This window comes from Aphelocoma coerulescens, chromosome 1 (genome assembly GCF_041296385.1).
Source record: "Aphelocoma coerulescens isolate FSJ_1873_10779 chromosome 1, UR_Acoe_1.0, whole genome shotgun sequence".
Lineage (NCBI taxonomy): Eukaryota > Metazoa > Chordata > Aves > Passeriformes > Corvidae > Aphelocoma > Aphelocoma coerulescens.
The window spans coordinates 110,699,671-110,717,143 of NC_091013.1; the positions used below are offsets into that span (position 1 = coordinate 110,699,671).

Genomic DNA, 17,473 nt, shown 5'->3' on the forward strand with positions numbered 1-17,473 from the left:
ATCAGTAAAAGGAATAAGACTTGGCTGGCAACATTAAAGTTTTCATTTGCACTAGGAAAATGTGGCCTACTAGAGATAGGCATACAGAAAGCTTTCTAAAGCTTTCTAAAGCTTCCTTGCCTCAGAATGTCGACTTACTATACATTCATATTTTTCCAGTTCTAGCAGGCATGAAGATTAAGTTTAACCTTGTCAGATAATATTAGTAAATGGTTTTGGTACCTCCTTATATATTTAATAAAAAGCATGTGAAAAGCTCCTTAACATATGCTGTTTTTCATACATATATATACAATATAATTTCCTGAAATATTTATGCAGTTAAAATGCACTTTGAATTATATTTCTGCATTTTTGCAGTCCTTGAAGTATAAGCTAGTGGGGATTCCTTCAAAACCTCTCTATGCAGAGGTTATTTTTTCATCTTCTTTTGAAAGCCAATCTCATCCCTGCAGGTCTTCAGCCTTTCTAAGAACATGTATCAGATGCAAAGACTGCTGAAAGAGCTTTTTTGCTTCCTTGGTGATAAAAAGCAAGGGAGATGGGTGGGTCAGTGATAGGGGCATCCTTCCCTTCCTCCTCTTACATTGCCCCTTGAAATTGCTCTGCTGCTTTTTGAAGTGGAGACAGGATGAATAAAGCCAGCTGTCTGTGTGTTTTATTTTTACAGTGACATCTACAAGCCTGCATTGCATTAAGTATGCTCCTATTCAGGCGTTTAGACTTGTTTTGTAATTGCAGAAATCAAACTGCAGGCAAAAATGCTGACAAAATGTATGGCAGGAATGATAAACATAGTGCTTGTGTTGGCAGCCTGACCATATCTTCTGTTGTTAGCTGTCTTGCCTTTCACAACATTGATGCTAAAAGAAAGGCACCTTCTCTATCCAACCTCAGGTAGCCTATTTATGGGTGGCATCAGGAATATGGGGGGTTTTTGTAGCATCCCAGTGACATGGCCACACTTCTAGAGGAATTTTGTCAATCTTAGTTGATATTCCAAAGCCCTTTACACCAAGAATTAAATAAGTAAAATGCTTTCTTGTTTATTTTCTCATTGAGATTATAACCATGTGTACATTGGTGTACAGGGTGAAGGGTAAACGAAAAAACCTGTTTTCCTTCCTAGCTCCGTGCACATCACATAAACCAGACTCAGTCCTCCCTAGGAAAAACAATGTCACTGCAAGCCAAACCTTTCTTCTAAAGATGATGCTTATATTGGGAGGGTGTAAGATTATTTAACACAGGAAATTAATGAAAAAACAAAAAAGGCAACAGTTCCTACCATCAGGACACACGGAAGAAAAAGGAGCAAATTCTGTGATTCTTGTTTTTTCCTCAGCAATCTCCTATGCCACAGCACACCTGCAGCAATTATGGGTCTAGCAAACAGGTCTCTATGTCATGTCTTCTTGATACATTTTTCACAGCATGCCTGGGAGTTTTTCCATACCTGCCTACACAGAAAATAAAATGTGTCAGGCAAACACTGCTGAAATCCAGCCAGCTCCTCTGTATTAGCTTTGTTTTATAAAGGTACACAGGGATAGAAATATTTTGTAGACCACAAATATTGTTGGGGTTTTTTTCTCCATATGACGTGCACTTTTAGAATCTCACACAGCTGTATGTGCTATACGAGCGGCAACAAATTACTTCAAAATAATTTCTCGTGGATGACAGTCTAAACAAGAGCATTAATCCAAGCAGTTTTCAGAAAATATGTTTTGATGCAGTTCCCTTAGATCTGTAAACTTTATTTATAAAGGTTGTTACTGGACAAGCCTTTTTTTCTCATTTTCCTTATTTCTTGTCACTTTGACAAATGCAGAAAGTTGGAGAAATCAAGTGTTAAATTTGGAAGAGAGGAGGAGAAAGGAAACAGCATCTAATGTACTTTTGACCAAGATACATGGAAACAAAGCCAGGCAGTACCTGCATCTTCACATATCCACATATGATATGCAGAACGCTTCAGATTATTCACTTTTAAGCAATGAGTGGTACAGTCATTTGACAGCCTGTTAGGTACCACGTGAATGAAAGTAGCATTGCCTCTAAAATTAATTACCCACAATGTTTTACCACGTCTTGTTTTTCAAAGCAGACCTTTATTTAGTACTTTCCATACTTGCATTTTGATTTTCTTTTCATTAATTGGTTTGATTACACCCTTTCAAAATTCAGCTATTAACCATTTTGATGTGACATATGACTGCAGTGATTTTCTGATATTGGTATTAGTCTGCTGTGCAGTGAAGGAAAATTAATCACCCTACTATTCTTCCAGCAGAGCTTCCAAAGGGGCCAGTTTTGTCCCCATTGCTGAGTGTACACTGTGAAATTTTCCTAGGAGTTAATAAAGTAACCAGGATTCTGTAAAGTATCAGAAGGGTTTTCCCAGTGGCTTTATGTCATTGCTTATTTTTTTAATGAACACAGAATTTCTATTGCAGGCAGTAACTTTGATTAGAATAGTGTATAATAGGAAGCCTAATCCTGAGTTAGTGCAATTTGGACTAATACTTGGAAATTATTGCAAATACTGTGGGAGTTATATTTTAATGATGGGAACACCTGTCTTACAAAGGTCAATAGTATTTCCAAATGAAGGTCTATATTAAATTAAGCTATCTTAAATTAACAAACTCTTCCATTCCTCACTAAAATGCAAGCCCTCATCCAGTCAGGGACCTGTAAGGAGGCAGGTGTCCAGGACATTGGTATAATTTAATAGTCTGCCTTATCTATGCCTGACAATAAATAATGGGATATTGCCACTGAGAACCAGAGTAGTCTGTTGGCCTTGATTCAAAATATTTTTTCAGTGTTTCAAAAAGGACCATCAAATGTTGTCAATTAGCATCTCACCAGTAATGTGGGTTTACCCATATTGCCCTGAAATGTAATCCTGTTAATAAGGTAGATAAGGGAGAGGCTGGTTTTGTCAAACACCCATGAATGGAGACATAAAAACAACTGTCTCCCTCTGATTATGTCCTTGGCATCCCCCATGGATGGAAGACTGGAAACACTTTTTCTTCCCAGACACACTGGCATGTATGCATTTATGTGTGGGTGCTAGTTCTTAAACTGTACTTCTAATGGAAAAGGTGCGGCTGGATGCTTTTTTCCATCTCTTCAGCTGTAATAGAGCTGCCACCTCTTTGTGTTTGTCCTGGGAAATGGCATATTTGTGGGGTGACATTATATTACTGCATTACAACATGATGTTATTAACTCACTGCTGCAATGTCATTATGTGCTGAAGCAGAAGCATGCCAAGAAAACAATTTCATCACATGGCTCAGACTTGCAACACAAAGTCATATGAAGGGGCCTGTGGTGAATTCAGGCCTTTTGCCCAGGTGGCTGCTTTGCCTTGCAAGGTACAGAGCAAGGTGGTGTCAATCAGTAATGTGCAGTGAAATCCTAAGTGAACTGTAGCCCTGATGTGCTTGAGCCTCTTCTTATCATTTCTGTACTTAGTTATGGGATGATAACCCCTGACTCTCGGACCCTGAGCAGTTTGAATTGTTACTTTTAATTATTACTAATTGATTTTTCCCTGTCTTATATGTGTGTGTGCGTGTGTGTGTATGTTTGTTTGTTTTGTTTTTTCCAACCAAAACACAGTCACTTTCCAAAGAGGAGATGGAGGACTAATGAGCAATGGAAGGTATGTTTCTTTGTGTAAAGGTCTTTTCCCTGTGTTTATTTTTAAAATAAGGGATCTGAAAAATGCTGTAGGTGATGCACTTGGGTCATATCCCATCGTTGGGAAGACTGATAGTGCTAGGAGGAGTTAACTACCTTACCACAAGGTTTAATGACCTATCTGTTGTGCACTTTGGAAGAAGCAAACCCAGATGTTTCATATCTCCCAGATGTCCTGGAAGAAATGAGTAGTAAATATCACAAAGAATGTGTTCATTTGTTACTGGGATGTTTATTGCATTAATTAGACATTAGCAAATGAAGTTGCTGTTGTTTAAGACTCCTTATTGGCTCCCCCTAAATTGCTGTGAGTGAACAATTACACTTAATCGATCACAAAATAAATGATTCATGGATGATGAATAGGCTGTAGATTGATAGGACTGGATTCCACAACTTTGGCTACTCAATTGAAATTGATAAAAGCTGATAACGGGCCCATATATCCTCATCTATTTTCCCTTTGCCAATATGGAGATTGTAATTAGGCCCTGGTAATAACTTCCAATCTCCTGTTTAATCAATATTTTAGCAAAAAGAGATTAGGCCTAATGAGAGTGAGTAGATGTGGCAAGAATGCGGCTGGGCCGTCTTATTGCCGTTTCCATGGAAACCGATGTTTCTCTTAGGGATCGTTCCAGGCAGGGGTCTATAATGTTCAATGATCGGAGATGTTGCTCCAACTTCAGGAGTGCTTTAATAACCTAGGAAAACTGCAGAACTGTGGATGCCTTTTTGTTTTCATTTGGGAGAAGGGGGGGTCTGCAGCAAATGATTTGTTTTCCCTGCTAAATACAAATACAAACAATCCACCTGCCTTGCTAAATTTCTGTTTATCCTGGGGTGAGAGAGACACGGTGCCTTATGGCCTGAGTGTGCCTTCTCTTTCACCATGCTCCCTGTTTAATGCTGCTCTCAAAGCTGGGAAATACAGGGATATAAAAGCCATGCAGTAGTGGCACATAGAGATAGCTGTGGACTTTCCATTAATCCTTCTCAAACCTGTTTGCCTCTAAACCATCTAAGAGTGCTCAAAGAAAGAGTTACCAGCCTGTAGATGACAGGCGTGCATTTGGGATGCAAGGGAAGGAAGAAATAGTGGCCCAAAGTCCTGGAAATGGCTGATATGGAGCAATCAGTTTGAGTGATGGCTCCCTTGAGGTGGTAATTTATCATTCAGCCCTGGAGTAGGATCCCGTAATGGTGCTGCCTAACTCCTGTTCCACACAGACAACGGAGTTCATTTGGATTCTGGCAGAGTCACGATGGATGCCTGGTCCCACTTCTACTGACAAAGTTGATTTGTATATAACCTTAATTAACTGCTCAAGGTCTTTAAATCATCAAAGGCTATACAATTGTAATTTGAAATAAATTAAAGTCTCCTAAACTGTTAGTTACCTGTGGTGTTAGAAGAACAGTAATATACCCTCTTCCATCACTACTTGTCTCACAGATATTGTAATTTTAGATATATACATGTATATATTTGTGTGTAAATCTCTTTTTCTTATTCTGCTTCAGTCGACCAGGTCTGTTGAATGCCAGTGACCCCAGTTATCCTTGGCTTGCAGACTCTTGGCCTGCCACAAGTCTGCCAGTAAATAACAGCACTAGTGGACCCAATGACCTTGGGAATTTTGGTCGTGGAGGTAGGTTTCCTTTAATTAAGTCACCCAATATTATAAAATAGGCTTCCATTAGTTAACATCTATGATGAATACTGTATAATATTTTTATCATTATAGTTCTTTCTAGATTTGATTGAAAATTGACTTTAAAATGTTCCTTTTTCTTTATCTCTTCTAACTTCTTTAAAATGTAGGTCTAGTTTCTAATTTGCCCTGCAGTGGTGAGGCAGGGTCTGCTTACAATGTCAAGAGAAACGTATTTGTGTCTCAATCTCATTCCCTTTAGTGTGGAGAAGAGCAATATGCTGTGCAGGGCAGTATAGCCAGGGATGGAGTATGTCCATAAGAGCGGAGGAGAACATAGTGGATGCAGGAAGGATGTTGCTTCAGCAGAAGGACATGAGAACTTTGTTGCTGTCACCTTCCCTGTCCTCTTCCTGCTGAGGGCCTGCTCTCGGTCTCAACCATAATCTGTGAAGAAAACCTCAAAGGTCTTAAGCAAATTTCTTTTTCATTGGAGGAAAGGATACATAACATGGAACTATTTAGATCTTTTAGGGGTTTGTTGCCATTTTGACTTGAGAAAGCACCTTTGGGGGAATGAGGTAAAGATGTACTGTTACAATGATGAATCTTTAGAGGCATTATTTCCTTTCAAACATTTAATTCAAATGGGAATATTAAGATGTAGAATTGGGATTTTTAAAAGTCATAGTAAAATTCACATCTCTCTGTTACTTCCTTAGCTGTGATAACACGGCTAATTCTGCATACTGGTGTCCAGGAGAAGACTTCCTAATGTAAATGAGTATATAAATATTTTTAAGACATAAATAGATAAACAAAAATCCAAGACAACACTATACATCAAAATTGCATTAAAATTCAAGAAAAAATCTATAAAACCATCAAACTGATAAATGTGAAAAGAATTCAGCTTTGGACCAGAATCTGCTTCTGAAGACCGTCCCTCATATTGGTTATTCATTCCCAGGCAAAACCTCTTTCCTGTGGTTTGTCTACTGTGACTTAAAATTACAACAAAATACACTAGATTTATATTCTGTATAAAAATGTTATAAAGTTCTTGTCAAAAATATTTAAAAGTAAGCAAAAATTTTGATAATATTTACAAGGCAACTGAATTTCTGCCAGGTTCTTTGTTGTGAATATCTTGAAAATAAAACCCTTCAGTGCTTTTCCATCTTTTCTTAAGCTCACATAATACAGAAAAATTACCATTTTCTTTTAGCATTTGGCTCTATATGACTGGAATTGGAAGCATTTTTAAAATTTCTGGCCTCAGTGTGGATGAGGCATAGGTCCAAATTCATGCAAGAGATAACAACAGTTACGTTTTGAAATTCAGCAGCTTAATTCCACCCATGATCTTTACAGTTGAGCTAAAACTTTTATCCTGGCTGGCTTGGGATCACTTATCCCTATCAGTTTCAGCAGCTGAGATTAGATGTTTCCACATTAAAGATGAATTAGAAATACTTTAACACGTAGAGATGGAATATTAACCATATAGATAGAATTTGGGCCTCTTTTACTGGTTAAAAGGTCTGTGGTAATATAAACATTCTGTAAGAATTTTAAAAAGAGTAGGGTGACAATCAGTCACCCTGGAAACTCAGAAGCTGAGGCAGGCAGTCCTAACATTTCCCATAAGAGTGAGATCCAGTGTCCTAGATAGGCATTTGAGAGCAAGGCTGTAAGTGGGAAGCACAGGTTAGGTTTGGAGTCATGTAAGGCCACAAAATGGTATTGCGTCTCCAAGGCAACAAGAAGGAGCTTCCCTGCACAAAAATTTGAGATATTTAATTTATCTCAAGAGTTACAAACAAAAGTTGGATTTTGGAGGGTTTGGGGGAAAGTCTCCATTGGGAAGTGTGTCTTCATCTTTGGTCTGAAATGTACAGCATGGTGTTTTTGCTATGACAACTTGCTGGGAAAATCACACTTGACTTCTACTGTTTGACTATGGCACTTTGTAAAATCTCTGCTTAATGGCTCTCTGAGTGCTTAATGTGTACATCTCACTGTGGTCAAAAAAGTAATCCGTGCTTGTACTGAAAATGCCCAGAATGTCTGGAGAACTTCAGCTTATCAGTAAGAATGACTGAAAGTCCTTGGCTGGTGGGAAGCTATGCAACTTCCCTTTCAAGTGTGTGCACATGAATAGTTCTCTGTTTTCAAATGGCTGTGTAGAGATGATACCTCTTCAGTTGCCAAAAATATGCTCTAAAAGACAGATGTATGTCTGAGTAATTCAGAGATGAGCATTTTGCTAGTTTTTACTTCCTTGAGTCTTCAAATCCAACACAGACAGGTTGAGCTGGATTTACTTCACTTTATACATCAACAACAGAATTTATTTACTAAACTTCAAGCCATTATACTCTGACGAAACCGATTGTGCAAAGGAGAAATGTTGATATTGTGGATGAAATGCAAGAAAGATAGGACTGCACTTGTCTCTCACATCTCTTTTGCACATAGATGCATTTTTGTTTGTGTACTGCCCCTGGAAAGCACACTGCATGTGTGCAGATAGATAGTAATAGTAACAACCTGATTTTGAGATATAGGCTGTAGTTTGCATTAATTTTAGGTTTTTGCACTTTCAATTTATCTGCAGATATAAGTTAATACAATTAAGATCTTTCAAATGCTTGATTGTGCCCATTTCCCTGCTTTGTGTAAAACCAGATCATGCTGATAGACCCAAATTTAATCTCTCTTTCTGCAGTGTCTCTGCTGAGCATTTGCTAATGCCATATTTATTGTTAATATTATGTTGCTGCCCTGAGACTGAATATATTATTAGGGTCCATGTCGAAATGTTCAGTTACACATCTGAATGCAAAAGAAAATAGTTCTGTGATCTAAATGTTTGTCCCAGCAACCAAAAAAAAACCTAAACCCCAAACCAACCAAGAAAAACAAACAAGAAGTCTAATAGTGTGAGGAATCCATGGTGTCACATCTCATTGCTGGATAAGTCTTTGAGACAGTGAGAGAACAACTGTATTCACTGAGGTTGCACAAAACCCACATCTGAGTCTGGAACTGAGCTTAAACCCTTGACTAGGTGTGAGAATCGTCTTTTCTTTCAGGGGCTTAAGGTACATAAAAATGGCTGTGATCCCTAGAATGGGATCTGAACATCCTCACTGTAGGAGTACACATTATCTCAAGAACGATCTAACAGTTGGAACCTGTATCTGCCATCTGGCTGTAGAAAGAAAATGGCATGTAAATGAAGCAATTTTTTAAGAAGCACATTCTGGAGTTGATTCAACTTTTCAGAGTCTAAATAAATTGTGAAGATAGTACCATTTGATATATTGCCCTCTGAGAGAGCAGGAAGGAGGGTTATCTGCTGAGCTGTGGTTCTCCTTGGGACATCATGCCAGTCATCATTAGGTTCTTCACACTTCACTAGTCTCAGTTTCTAGATCTAGTATTCCACTAGAAAAGGTCACTTTACTGTTTAGTAAGGAGAGAGACTGCCAATCTAACTGATTAAAGATAAATTTGCAGTGTGGGATAGGATTCAAAATATGGTGAAAATTCAGCAGATATTTAGTTAATATGCTGTAATGGTTTTCAGGCAGATGTACTGGAGTTTTTGAACAAGTTGTTCTTCATTATCAACATTGCTTTGCCATTTTGAGGGACTGATCACCTAAATCCATTCAGAATAACAGAATTTCTTTCACATATAGGAACAACTTGTTTTTGTCAGGTTTTTCTTTTGTGGAAAAGAAGAAATGTACTGGCTAGTGTCAAAGGGAAAATTAGATAAACTAATGCAAAAAACTTCAAGGAAATCAAGGTGATGCCCTTAAAAAATTGCTTTGGGAGTTCTTCTACGTATTTGCTGGGCAAGTTCCCTCTGTGATTTGTAAATTCTCTCCTTTCATCATTTCCCTGAAGCCCAGACAGTTTCATTGGTTCTGACATAGAGTGAACAATTGAAAACATTCTTCAGTAGAGAAATATTCCAAACTTCACTTTCACAGCTGAAGGTATGGGGGGAAAAAAAAAAAGATGGTTTTAGGCAGTGAGACGTGAAGGACAAGTGGTAGGCCTGTCACAGCTGCTGATAGCTTGGCGATGGTTGTACATCATCTCCCCTTCGTTGGCTCATGGACCTGTCTCGGCTGAAATGCAAACGTGCAAAATGACACGTTTATTTCTCAGCTTAAACCTTGCTACTTTCGGGCTTCCTGTGCATCAATGATTTGTTTCGTTCCCCTGTGTTCACCACAGATGTGCTTCCACCAGTGCCAGGGCAAGGGGACAAAACTGCTACCATGCTTTCCGATGGAGCCATTTACAGCAGCATTGACTTCACCACCAAAACCAGTTACAACAGCTCCAGTCAAATAACTCAGGCTACGCCGTATGCCACCACCCAGATCCTGCATTCCAACAGCATCCACGAGCTGGCTGTCGATTTACCAGATCCGCAGTGGAAAAGCTCAATTCAGCAAAAAAATGACCTCATGGGATTTGGTTACTCTCTCCCAGACCAAGGCAAAGGCAACAATGGTAATTACAGCTTTTATTTTCCAGAGCCCTTGGCTTTATGTACTGTATCATCTGTGCATGAATTAGAAAATTCTTTTTAGCTCTGTGAGACGCTGTTCATATTGACCTGAACTAGTGCTTGCACACCTTGCATGCGTGCTGAACCTCACCTGATCACAAAATACATTGCACTGTGCTTTTAATGCTCTTTGTCCTGTGCTAGTCACCAAGCCATCTGCCTTCCATTAGGCTAGGGTAGGTGTACCTTTAAAAATAACCAAGTTAAAACCTGCCACCCCACCCCATCTGCCCTTGACTTGCTAACTGCATGTGTCACATGTGCTTGTGCTGTCGACTAATCCCACGATGCCACTGTGACCTCTGCCGTTTAACCCTTAGCCTTGCTTTACATCCCTGACTACCGGGTGGCTGAGGGACTGGCTAATAGATTGCCACACAACCAGTCACAGGATTTCAGCACCACCAGCTCCCACAACAGCTCCGAAAGGAGTGGCAGCCTCTCAGGTTGGTTCCATCGCCGTGCGTAGGGGAGTGAGGGACGGAGGGGTGTTGGCGAGCGGCTCGCCAGGGAGGCAGAAGACCTCCCAGGCACCAGTTGAGGATAATCATGAGACTTCCTGCCCATCAGCAAACAATGTCACATGGGACTCTACTGAAGCCGAAAACTCCAGAACCTACTTGGAGATAACTGGAGAGTCCTTCCATGTGGTGCTTGTCGACACAACTGCCAGTCTCTCTTTGTCACATCCTTTCCCTGACACAGTCTATGGAGCAAACGTATTTCTTCATCCATCCTCAGTTTATAGGTCTCCCCATGCTGAACTTCATGAGGAGATTAATATTTTTATTGAGTTGTTAACAGATCTCCCACTCCCACGAGCTGTTTCTAAATGCTGCTCTTCAGTGAAGCAGCTTGGAAATAATTGTAGGGCCCTGAAAGTTCACTGGGGTTTCAACAAATTGTTCCAAGTCTGCATACAAGCAGGATGTATTTATGTGTGTGCTGCATGTTCTATTGGAAACATGATGCATTTTCATCAGATGAAAATGATCATAGTACATGTGGTTGTGTATTATATTTGAACACACCTTTTCTCTTGATTTCTTTAATTTTGCTTACTTGTTGCTTATGTTATGTATAGCTGTCTTTTTTTTTTTTTTTTTGTTAAGAAAAAAACTGAAAAAGCAGCAGTTAAAATGAAAATCTGTGACTTCACCTAGCTGAAATATGAAAGAGCTGAAGGGACTTAATTTTGATATTCAAACTATATCCACAGCCTTTTGAATTTCCACTTTAAGCTGGAGCAGTCATCCCAATAACAGACCAAACCTAGCAATGGCTTCTTTATGTCAATTTAAATGACTATTCAAATTGAATCTTGAGATAAGAAGCCTCTAATCATTGGCCCATGATTCAAATAGCCAAATGCGTTTGCAAGGCTTGTGTTCTCAAGGGGGAGCATTAGCTGATTTGAGTGAGACCAAAAATCGGGCTTATGGCATTGTCGGAGAGGTGTCTGAGAGCTGAATTCATGCAATACTTCAAAAAAGGTTCTTGTTCCTTGCATGTGAGATATTTTCTCAGCTTAGGAAATCAGCTTGCTCCCCAGGCTTCATTAAAATGCATAAATTGACGTGCTGAGGTACATATATGTCAGATATCAGAGAGCAGTATCACACTTTAGGGATGTTGACGGCTACAACTGCCTAAGAATTTTCTCAGAAAATAACAGGTGTCACTGGAAAATGCGCATTGATCAAACGCTGGACTTCAATCAAATATTTCAAGTGCAACATATTTTGTGTAGTGTTTCTCAGTCTGAAGTAAATTTTCTGATGACATGAGGAGACTTTGGGTTTGTCAGTCTTTCTATGGCCAGGGCACTCTTGTTGTGACCAAGGCAGCTCACAACTGGATGCCCCAATGCTCAGATGAGTGTCAGATTATTGGACTGCAGAGTCAGTATTTTGCTCTCCCTTGCCCACTAATTATGCCTTTGATACAGGATAATTATGTCTGTAATACACAAGAAACTGGGGGAGACCTTCAAATAGTCTGATAATTAGAGCATCACTGGAGTCAGAGACCAGCTTTGATTACGTAGTCCCCATCAGGGTGAGCAGGGATTTGTTCCTCTCGCTTCCTTGGTTAGTACTTTAAGTACTACTCATTATTCTGACTAAGTTTCTGTCTCTCTTACATGAATACCAGGAGAATTCCTTTCCTACTGTGGAATGGAAAATAGCTAAAACTTCAACTTGCTTTTATGAGGCAGGGAAATTTTGTAGCTTCACTTTGCACAGAGTATGTCTGTACTAGGATCAGCAGCCCAACTGGCAAATTCTTTCTCAAGGATCTGATTCACCTAGAGATTTAAACAATATAATTGAATTTCAGTGTGAGGAGACATTGAAGTATCAAGCATTGTTGCTATGGGGAAACAAGGCTTCTGTGCATCAGTTTTCAAACACAAATCAGGCTTTTTGTTTTAGGTGTCTGTCCCACCAGTCTGACAGTGGGGTAACTGCCCATGGGGACAGAAGAGAAATCTCCTGCCCGACTGTACAATGTAGGCTGCTTTCCTACCAGCGCTGACCTTGGAGTCCTCTTCTGTCATTTCTTCATCTAAACAAATCCTTTGTCTCTCTGCTTCACTCCTTCTAATATCTCCATTATCTCTAATTTCTCTCTTTGAAACCCCCAAAATCCAAGTGACGCCCATACTAGCACTCCACAAATCCAGCCTACATTTTACCAGTCTCCTAGGATTATCAAGATGCTACACGTCCAAAATCTTCCTCTCTACCTCAACTAATCTCTAAACTGAAGTTGTCCTCTGCATTTCCCTCCTAGTGTTAATCCTCCTGCAACACACACACACATGCATGTGCTTTTCTCCTAAAGCAGCCCCTTCTGCCTTAGTTGTTGTTGGCTCCTACTCCTGCTGACTTTTCAGAAATTTCCCCACATCCCACAAATTAAAATTAACCCACTTCCTTTGGACTGTTCAGTGACCCTATTTCTAACTCCACTTCTTTTAACTTACCTGTGCTTTGGAAGCTTCATTTTCCATCCAGAAGGTTTGAGTATTTGTTCCTCTATCTCCACTATCACTGGGGTTTCTTTTCACTGGTCGAAATGTTCTTTCCCTTTTCAAGAAAGCTGCCGTCTCTGCCAGACTACAAACGGAAGGAAGAGCCTGTTTCCATCCTAATAGAAGTAGTATCAGCTCAGTTCATAGTGAATGAGAGGATCTTGGCTGGACTTACTATAAATACTCCAAAACAAGGGAGGAAGAGCTGTGGTCTGGAATTGAGTAGTGAAAAGCAAAGTCTCGCTTGCAATGTGCTGCCAGCCAGGTCGATTAGAAGCATTGCTGGGCTTGTTGCCCGTCTCTATCAACCACAACAGGAGGTGAAAAGAGAAGTCTTGGCTACTTCTGAGCCACAGAATCACCTTTTTCTTCCCTCTCTATTTGTTCCTGTTTTCATCCAGCTAACATTTGGAGGTAACAGAAGAAAGCCAGTGTCTCACAGACAAAAAGTCCCATGACACGGGCTTCCCTATTGCTAGGACTGTACCTCCTTCTGTGTTTCTCCGTGCCTAAAGTTAGAGCCATGGCAAAGAGGGTGGTGCCTGCCAGTGCACAGTGAGCCACCCCCCCAAGTCAGTTGTGGTTTTCTTGATTCATTGATTCATTTTTACCTGAGGGCTTTTTTTTTGGCTGATCCTTATGAATCAGCAAGAGATGTCAGTGGGTGAGATGGATTAGACTGTGCTTTCTGCAGCAGGCCAGGGATGAGTGACAGCAGCTGGCTACCCCACTGAAAAGGCATCTGACAAACCAATCCTCCACCCAACAAGCCAAAGAGTTTGAAGCCACAACAAAACTCAAAAAAATAGATGGGTTCCTAAGCAGTCAAGGGATTCAAAATGTTGACCCATTCTTCCTCTTAATGAATTCCTGACAAGAAGAAGAAGTCATGGCAAAATAAAAGAAGCAGAGCAAAGGGGATGAGAGCTTTCTCTGTAGGATCACTCTCCCACGAATGGAAATGTCTCAGCTGGAGAAATGGATACAAGGACAGTAAGAGAAGAGCAGAGGGTTTAACCAAAATGCATTGCTCACTTCATTTCTACCTCATCCATTGGAGCTGTGTATCAGAAATAGAACCTCTTCTCCACAGTGGCACAAGATATTTGAATCCTGTGAAACAGACAGTCCTAAAACATTGCACATGACCTCCTGATTTTTTAAAGAAAAAGAACTTAGGAAATTCCTAAGTTCAACACAACCCTGCTTCTTTTGTTTTGACAAGTTACTCATGCTATTCTGGCTAAAAGATCCTGAGTCTAAATGACAATTTTTTTAGATGGTGTCCTTAAATCTGTATTTTCCACAGAAAGTGATTATGCAAAACTGTGTTATAATCACACTAGATTCTGACATTTAAAATAATTCACTATGTTTTATTATAATTTTATCTAAGAATGAATTCAAGAAGTCACAAAGTACACATGAATAAATTAGGGAATATATTTCTGAGTCAGGAAAACCTGCCTTTCCTTGTTTCTGCACTTTTGGAGCAAAATTTGTGGTGCAAATGTACAGAGGTTTAAAAAGAAGTGATTTTCAGCAAATATTCAGAATATTTTCCCATTCCATTCTATTATTACTTATAACCTTGTGACAGCATTAGCACGTTGATGCTGATTCTGCTGAGATATAAATACGTCTTCTTTTTTGGGGCATGCCATCTGGAATCAGAATTCTTTCAAAGAAATGTAAATAGCTGGCTTTTTTTCCCCACATTATATCTCTAACATTTTATTTTTCTTTTTGGATTTGCAGGTGGCAAAGGAGGAAAAAAGAAGAAAAACAAAAATACTGCCAAGCCCCAGAAAAATAATGGTTCAAACTGGGCCAGTGTTCCCCTCCCACCCCCTCCTGTGCAGCCACTTCCAGGCACAGAGCTGGAGCACTATGGGGTGGATCAGCAAGAAGCAGGGTAAATTTTTTTTTCTTTTTCTTTTGAAGAAAAAATCTTTGATATGCAGAAATGGGTCCTTTTTTTATTTTTTTTTTTTAATTTTGCTAAGTGACGATATTATTCTGTTTTGTTTAAAAAAAAATAAATAAAGAGAGAGCGCCTTATCCTGTAGACTTATTCAAGGCTGTGGAGGAGGAATGTTTGAATAGCTCCTGGATAGTGACTGAAGGTGGAAACAGAAGTGACCTTGCTTCATCATCACGTAGGGCTTCAGTGCTTTCTCATGCTGAGAAGTATCTCACTTCACAGGTAGCGTAATTGAATTCTGTTGGGACTGCGTGCAGCTGATGGGACTCAGAGTGAGTAAGGATGACATAATCTGGTTCTTTGTATTTTTGCACTGCTTTGATGTTTAAAAATATTAGAGCCAACAGAACAAAACAAAAAAAAACCCACCAAATTGGATTAATTTTTTGAAGATCAACCAATGGATAATAATCTTCTCATCGGCTTTTAGAAGAAATTTCACAGTTGAGGAAGGCATGCTAATTATAAGCTTTTTTTGTTATTAATCAAACAGCTTTCAAGTTTCTGGAACCTTCCACATATTTTTGCATAGCTCAAACTTGTTCTCAAGGACACAAAATCACACAAGAAGTGCTAAATGAGAGGAAAGAGACATTTTCTACACAGACAACAATTACAAAATGCTTTTTATAAAGTGTAATTATGTGAACTATCAGGTTATCAAACTCTGGAGGAAAATAAGAGTATATGAGAACATAGTTTACTGTGGTTAGCTCTGTTTGAGCCTTTGAGAATAATTGTTCTGTTAGGGACAAATTTCTGTCTGTTTCAATATATGGATTAATCAATATTTCCTAAGGATGAAACATTTTTGAGAATTCATTGTAATAGCTTTACTGAATAAAAATATTTCAAGTGTTATCTCAATTGTAAGCGTGAATTGATCATTACTACTTTTATAATTAAAGTTAGAAAAATTCCACATTATTTCAGTTTATACCAAGTCCTTTGACTCTTAAAATGAGCAATAAATAACTGTGTTAGTCAGTGAAGTTCTTTTTAAAATAAAGGCTCATTCAGGCTGTATTAGAATTAGAATTTCAAAGTAATGGAAAACAAATAACCTTAATGATTGTGAGTGTTGTTTAAATCTCAAGGCAAAAAGTTCATATAATCATTTTGTTCTGTATTCTGTTATAAGAGGCTAAAATAAATTTCAAATTGTTTCACCATATAATAATTTTGTCTTTATCAGTTTATATCCTTAAGATGCATGTGCAGCCATTTCACTAAAACAATTATGCAATAGAAGGCAAACCACTTATATTTGCTTCAGAACAATGAAATAGCATACGAGGCAAATGGAAATACCTTATAGAGAAATCCCTTGTGACACAGGGCTTGACTCCTCAGTTGCATAAAGCATCTGTAATTTAGCTGGAAGGAATGATGTTGGTCACCAAGACAACATTGGTTATTTAAGGAGAAGGTAATCACCAACTTCCAGATTCACAACAATTCAGACTTAGTTTTTCCTGTGATTATGTTTTGAATTACTCTTCTCTGGTTTTTCTAATGTCCCATTAGCAGTGGTGATAGCGAGACCTTGTAATACGCATTTTACCAAACACAGAAAAAATTTGAAGGTTGGACTTAGAGTTTCAGTCTGGACCTACAGTAATTTGCAACCACCTTTGATGAAGACTGAATCTGCAATGCCCATACTTTCCCAGGATACTTCCAATACTAATGGTCCTTCTGTATCTAGGGGTTGATCTTGTTTCTGTGATTTTCAACATGCTGGAAGGGAAATCATAGGCTGCATTCATTATGTTACCTTTAATATGGACATATTGGGTTAAAAAAAAAAAAGCCACATTTTTTTAAACTGTTTTGGTTTTTTTGGTTGGTTTTGATGTACTCTATCTGTGACAAGTTCAAAGTGTTTTAATTTTAGAATTAGTTGCATGCAGATGTAATTATACTGGTAATTACAATTGAAAAATGAACTTCCAGTCAGAAAACCCAAACACTTTAATAAAATTCTCACAATGTGATACAAAATGTGAATGTTTGGACCAATAAAACAAGGAAGGTGGCATCTAAACAGGAACTTGTTTTTCTGTATGTCCTCCTATAACACTTGAATTCAAGCAGAAGTTTCATTGGCATGATTATCACCAAAAAATGCCAAAAATTTGACACCTAGTTTTGCTTACTAGAGATTAAGACTAGTGGTCTTATGAGCACTAGTGGACTTCTAAGTTGCAAAAGATAATCCACCATAGCAAATGATATTAAAAAAGCGCCATGTAACTTAACCTGTCACAGAAAAAATACACTCAGTTTTCTCTACCATCTTCTTCCCAGAGGCACTAGGATTTGCATTTGCCTCCATTTTTCCATAAACTGCAGAAGGAAAAGTGAACATTTTACTCCAACGAGCCCTGTTATATGATGTGGTGGCTTTGGGGATCTCTTAAATTCCTGTTTAACCTCAGCAATGAGCCTGTTTGTGTCAATTAAGTTTCTCTTTTCCT

General features: G+C 38.8%; 1 protein-coding gene across 4 annotated transcripts in view; it reads left to right on the forward strand.

The window, feature by feature from the left end:
• ROBO2 (roundabout guidance receptor 2) overlaps positions 1–17,473 on the forward strand; it is a 435,570-nt gene that overhangs the window by 381,092 nt on the left and 37,005 nt on the right. For all 4 annotated transcript variants that reach the window (XM_069024393.1, XM_069024409.1, XM_069024402.1 and 1 more), the window contains 4 exons: positions 3,640–3,682; positions 5,245–5,372; positions 9,633–9,914; positions 14,768–14,924. In XM_069024393.1, the coding sequence (XP_068880494.1) occupies positions 3,640–3,682; positions 5,245–5,372; positions 9,633–9,914; positions 14,768–14,924 (610 nt within the window). The remainder of the gene's footprint in view (positions 1–3,639; positions 3,683–5,244; positions 5,373–9,632; positions 9,915–14,767; positions 14,925–17,473) is intronic.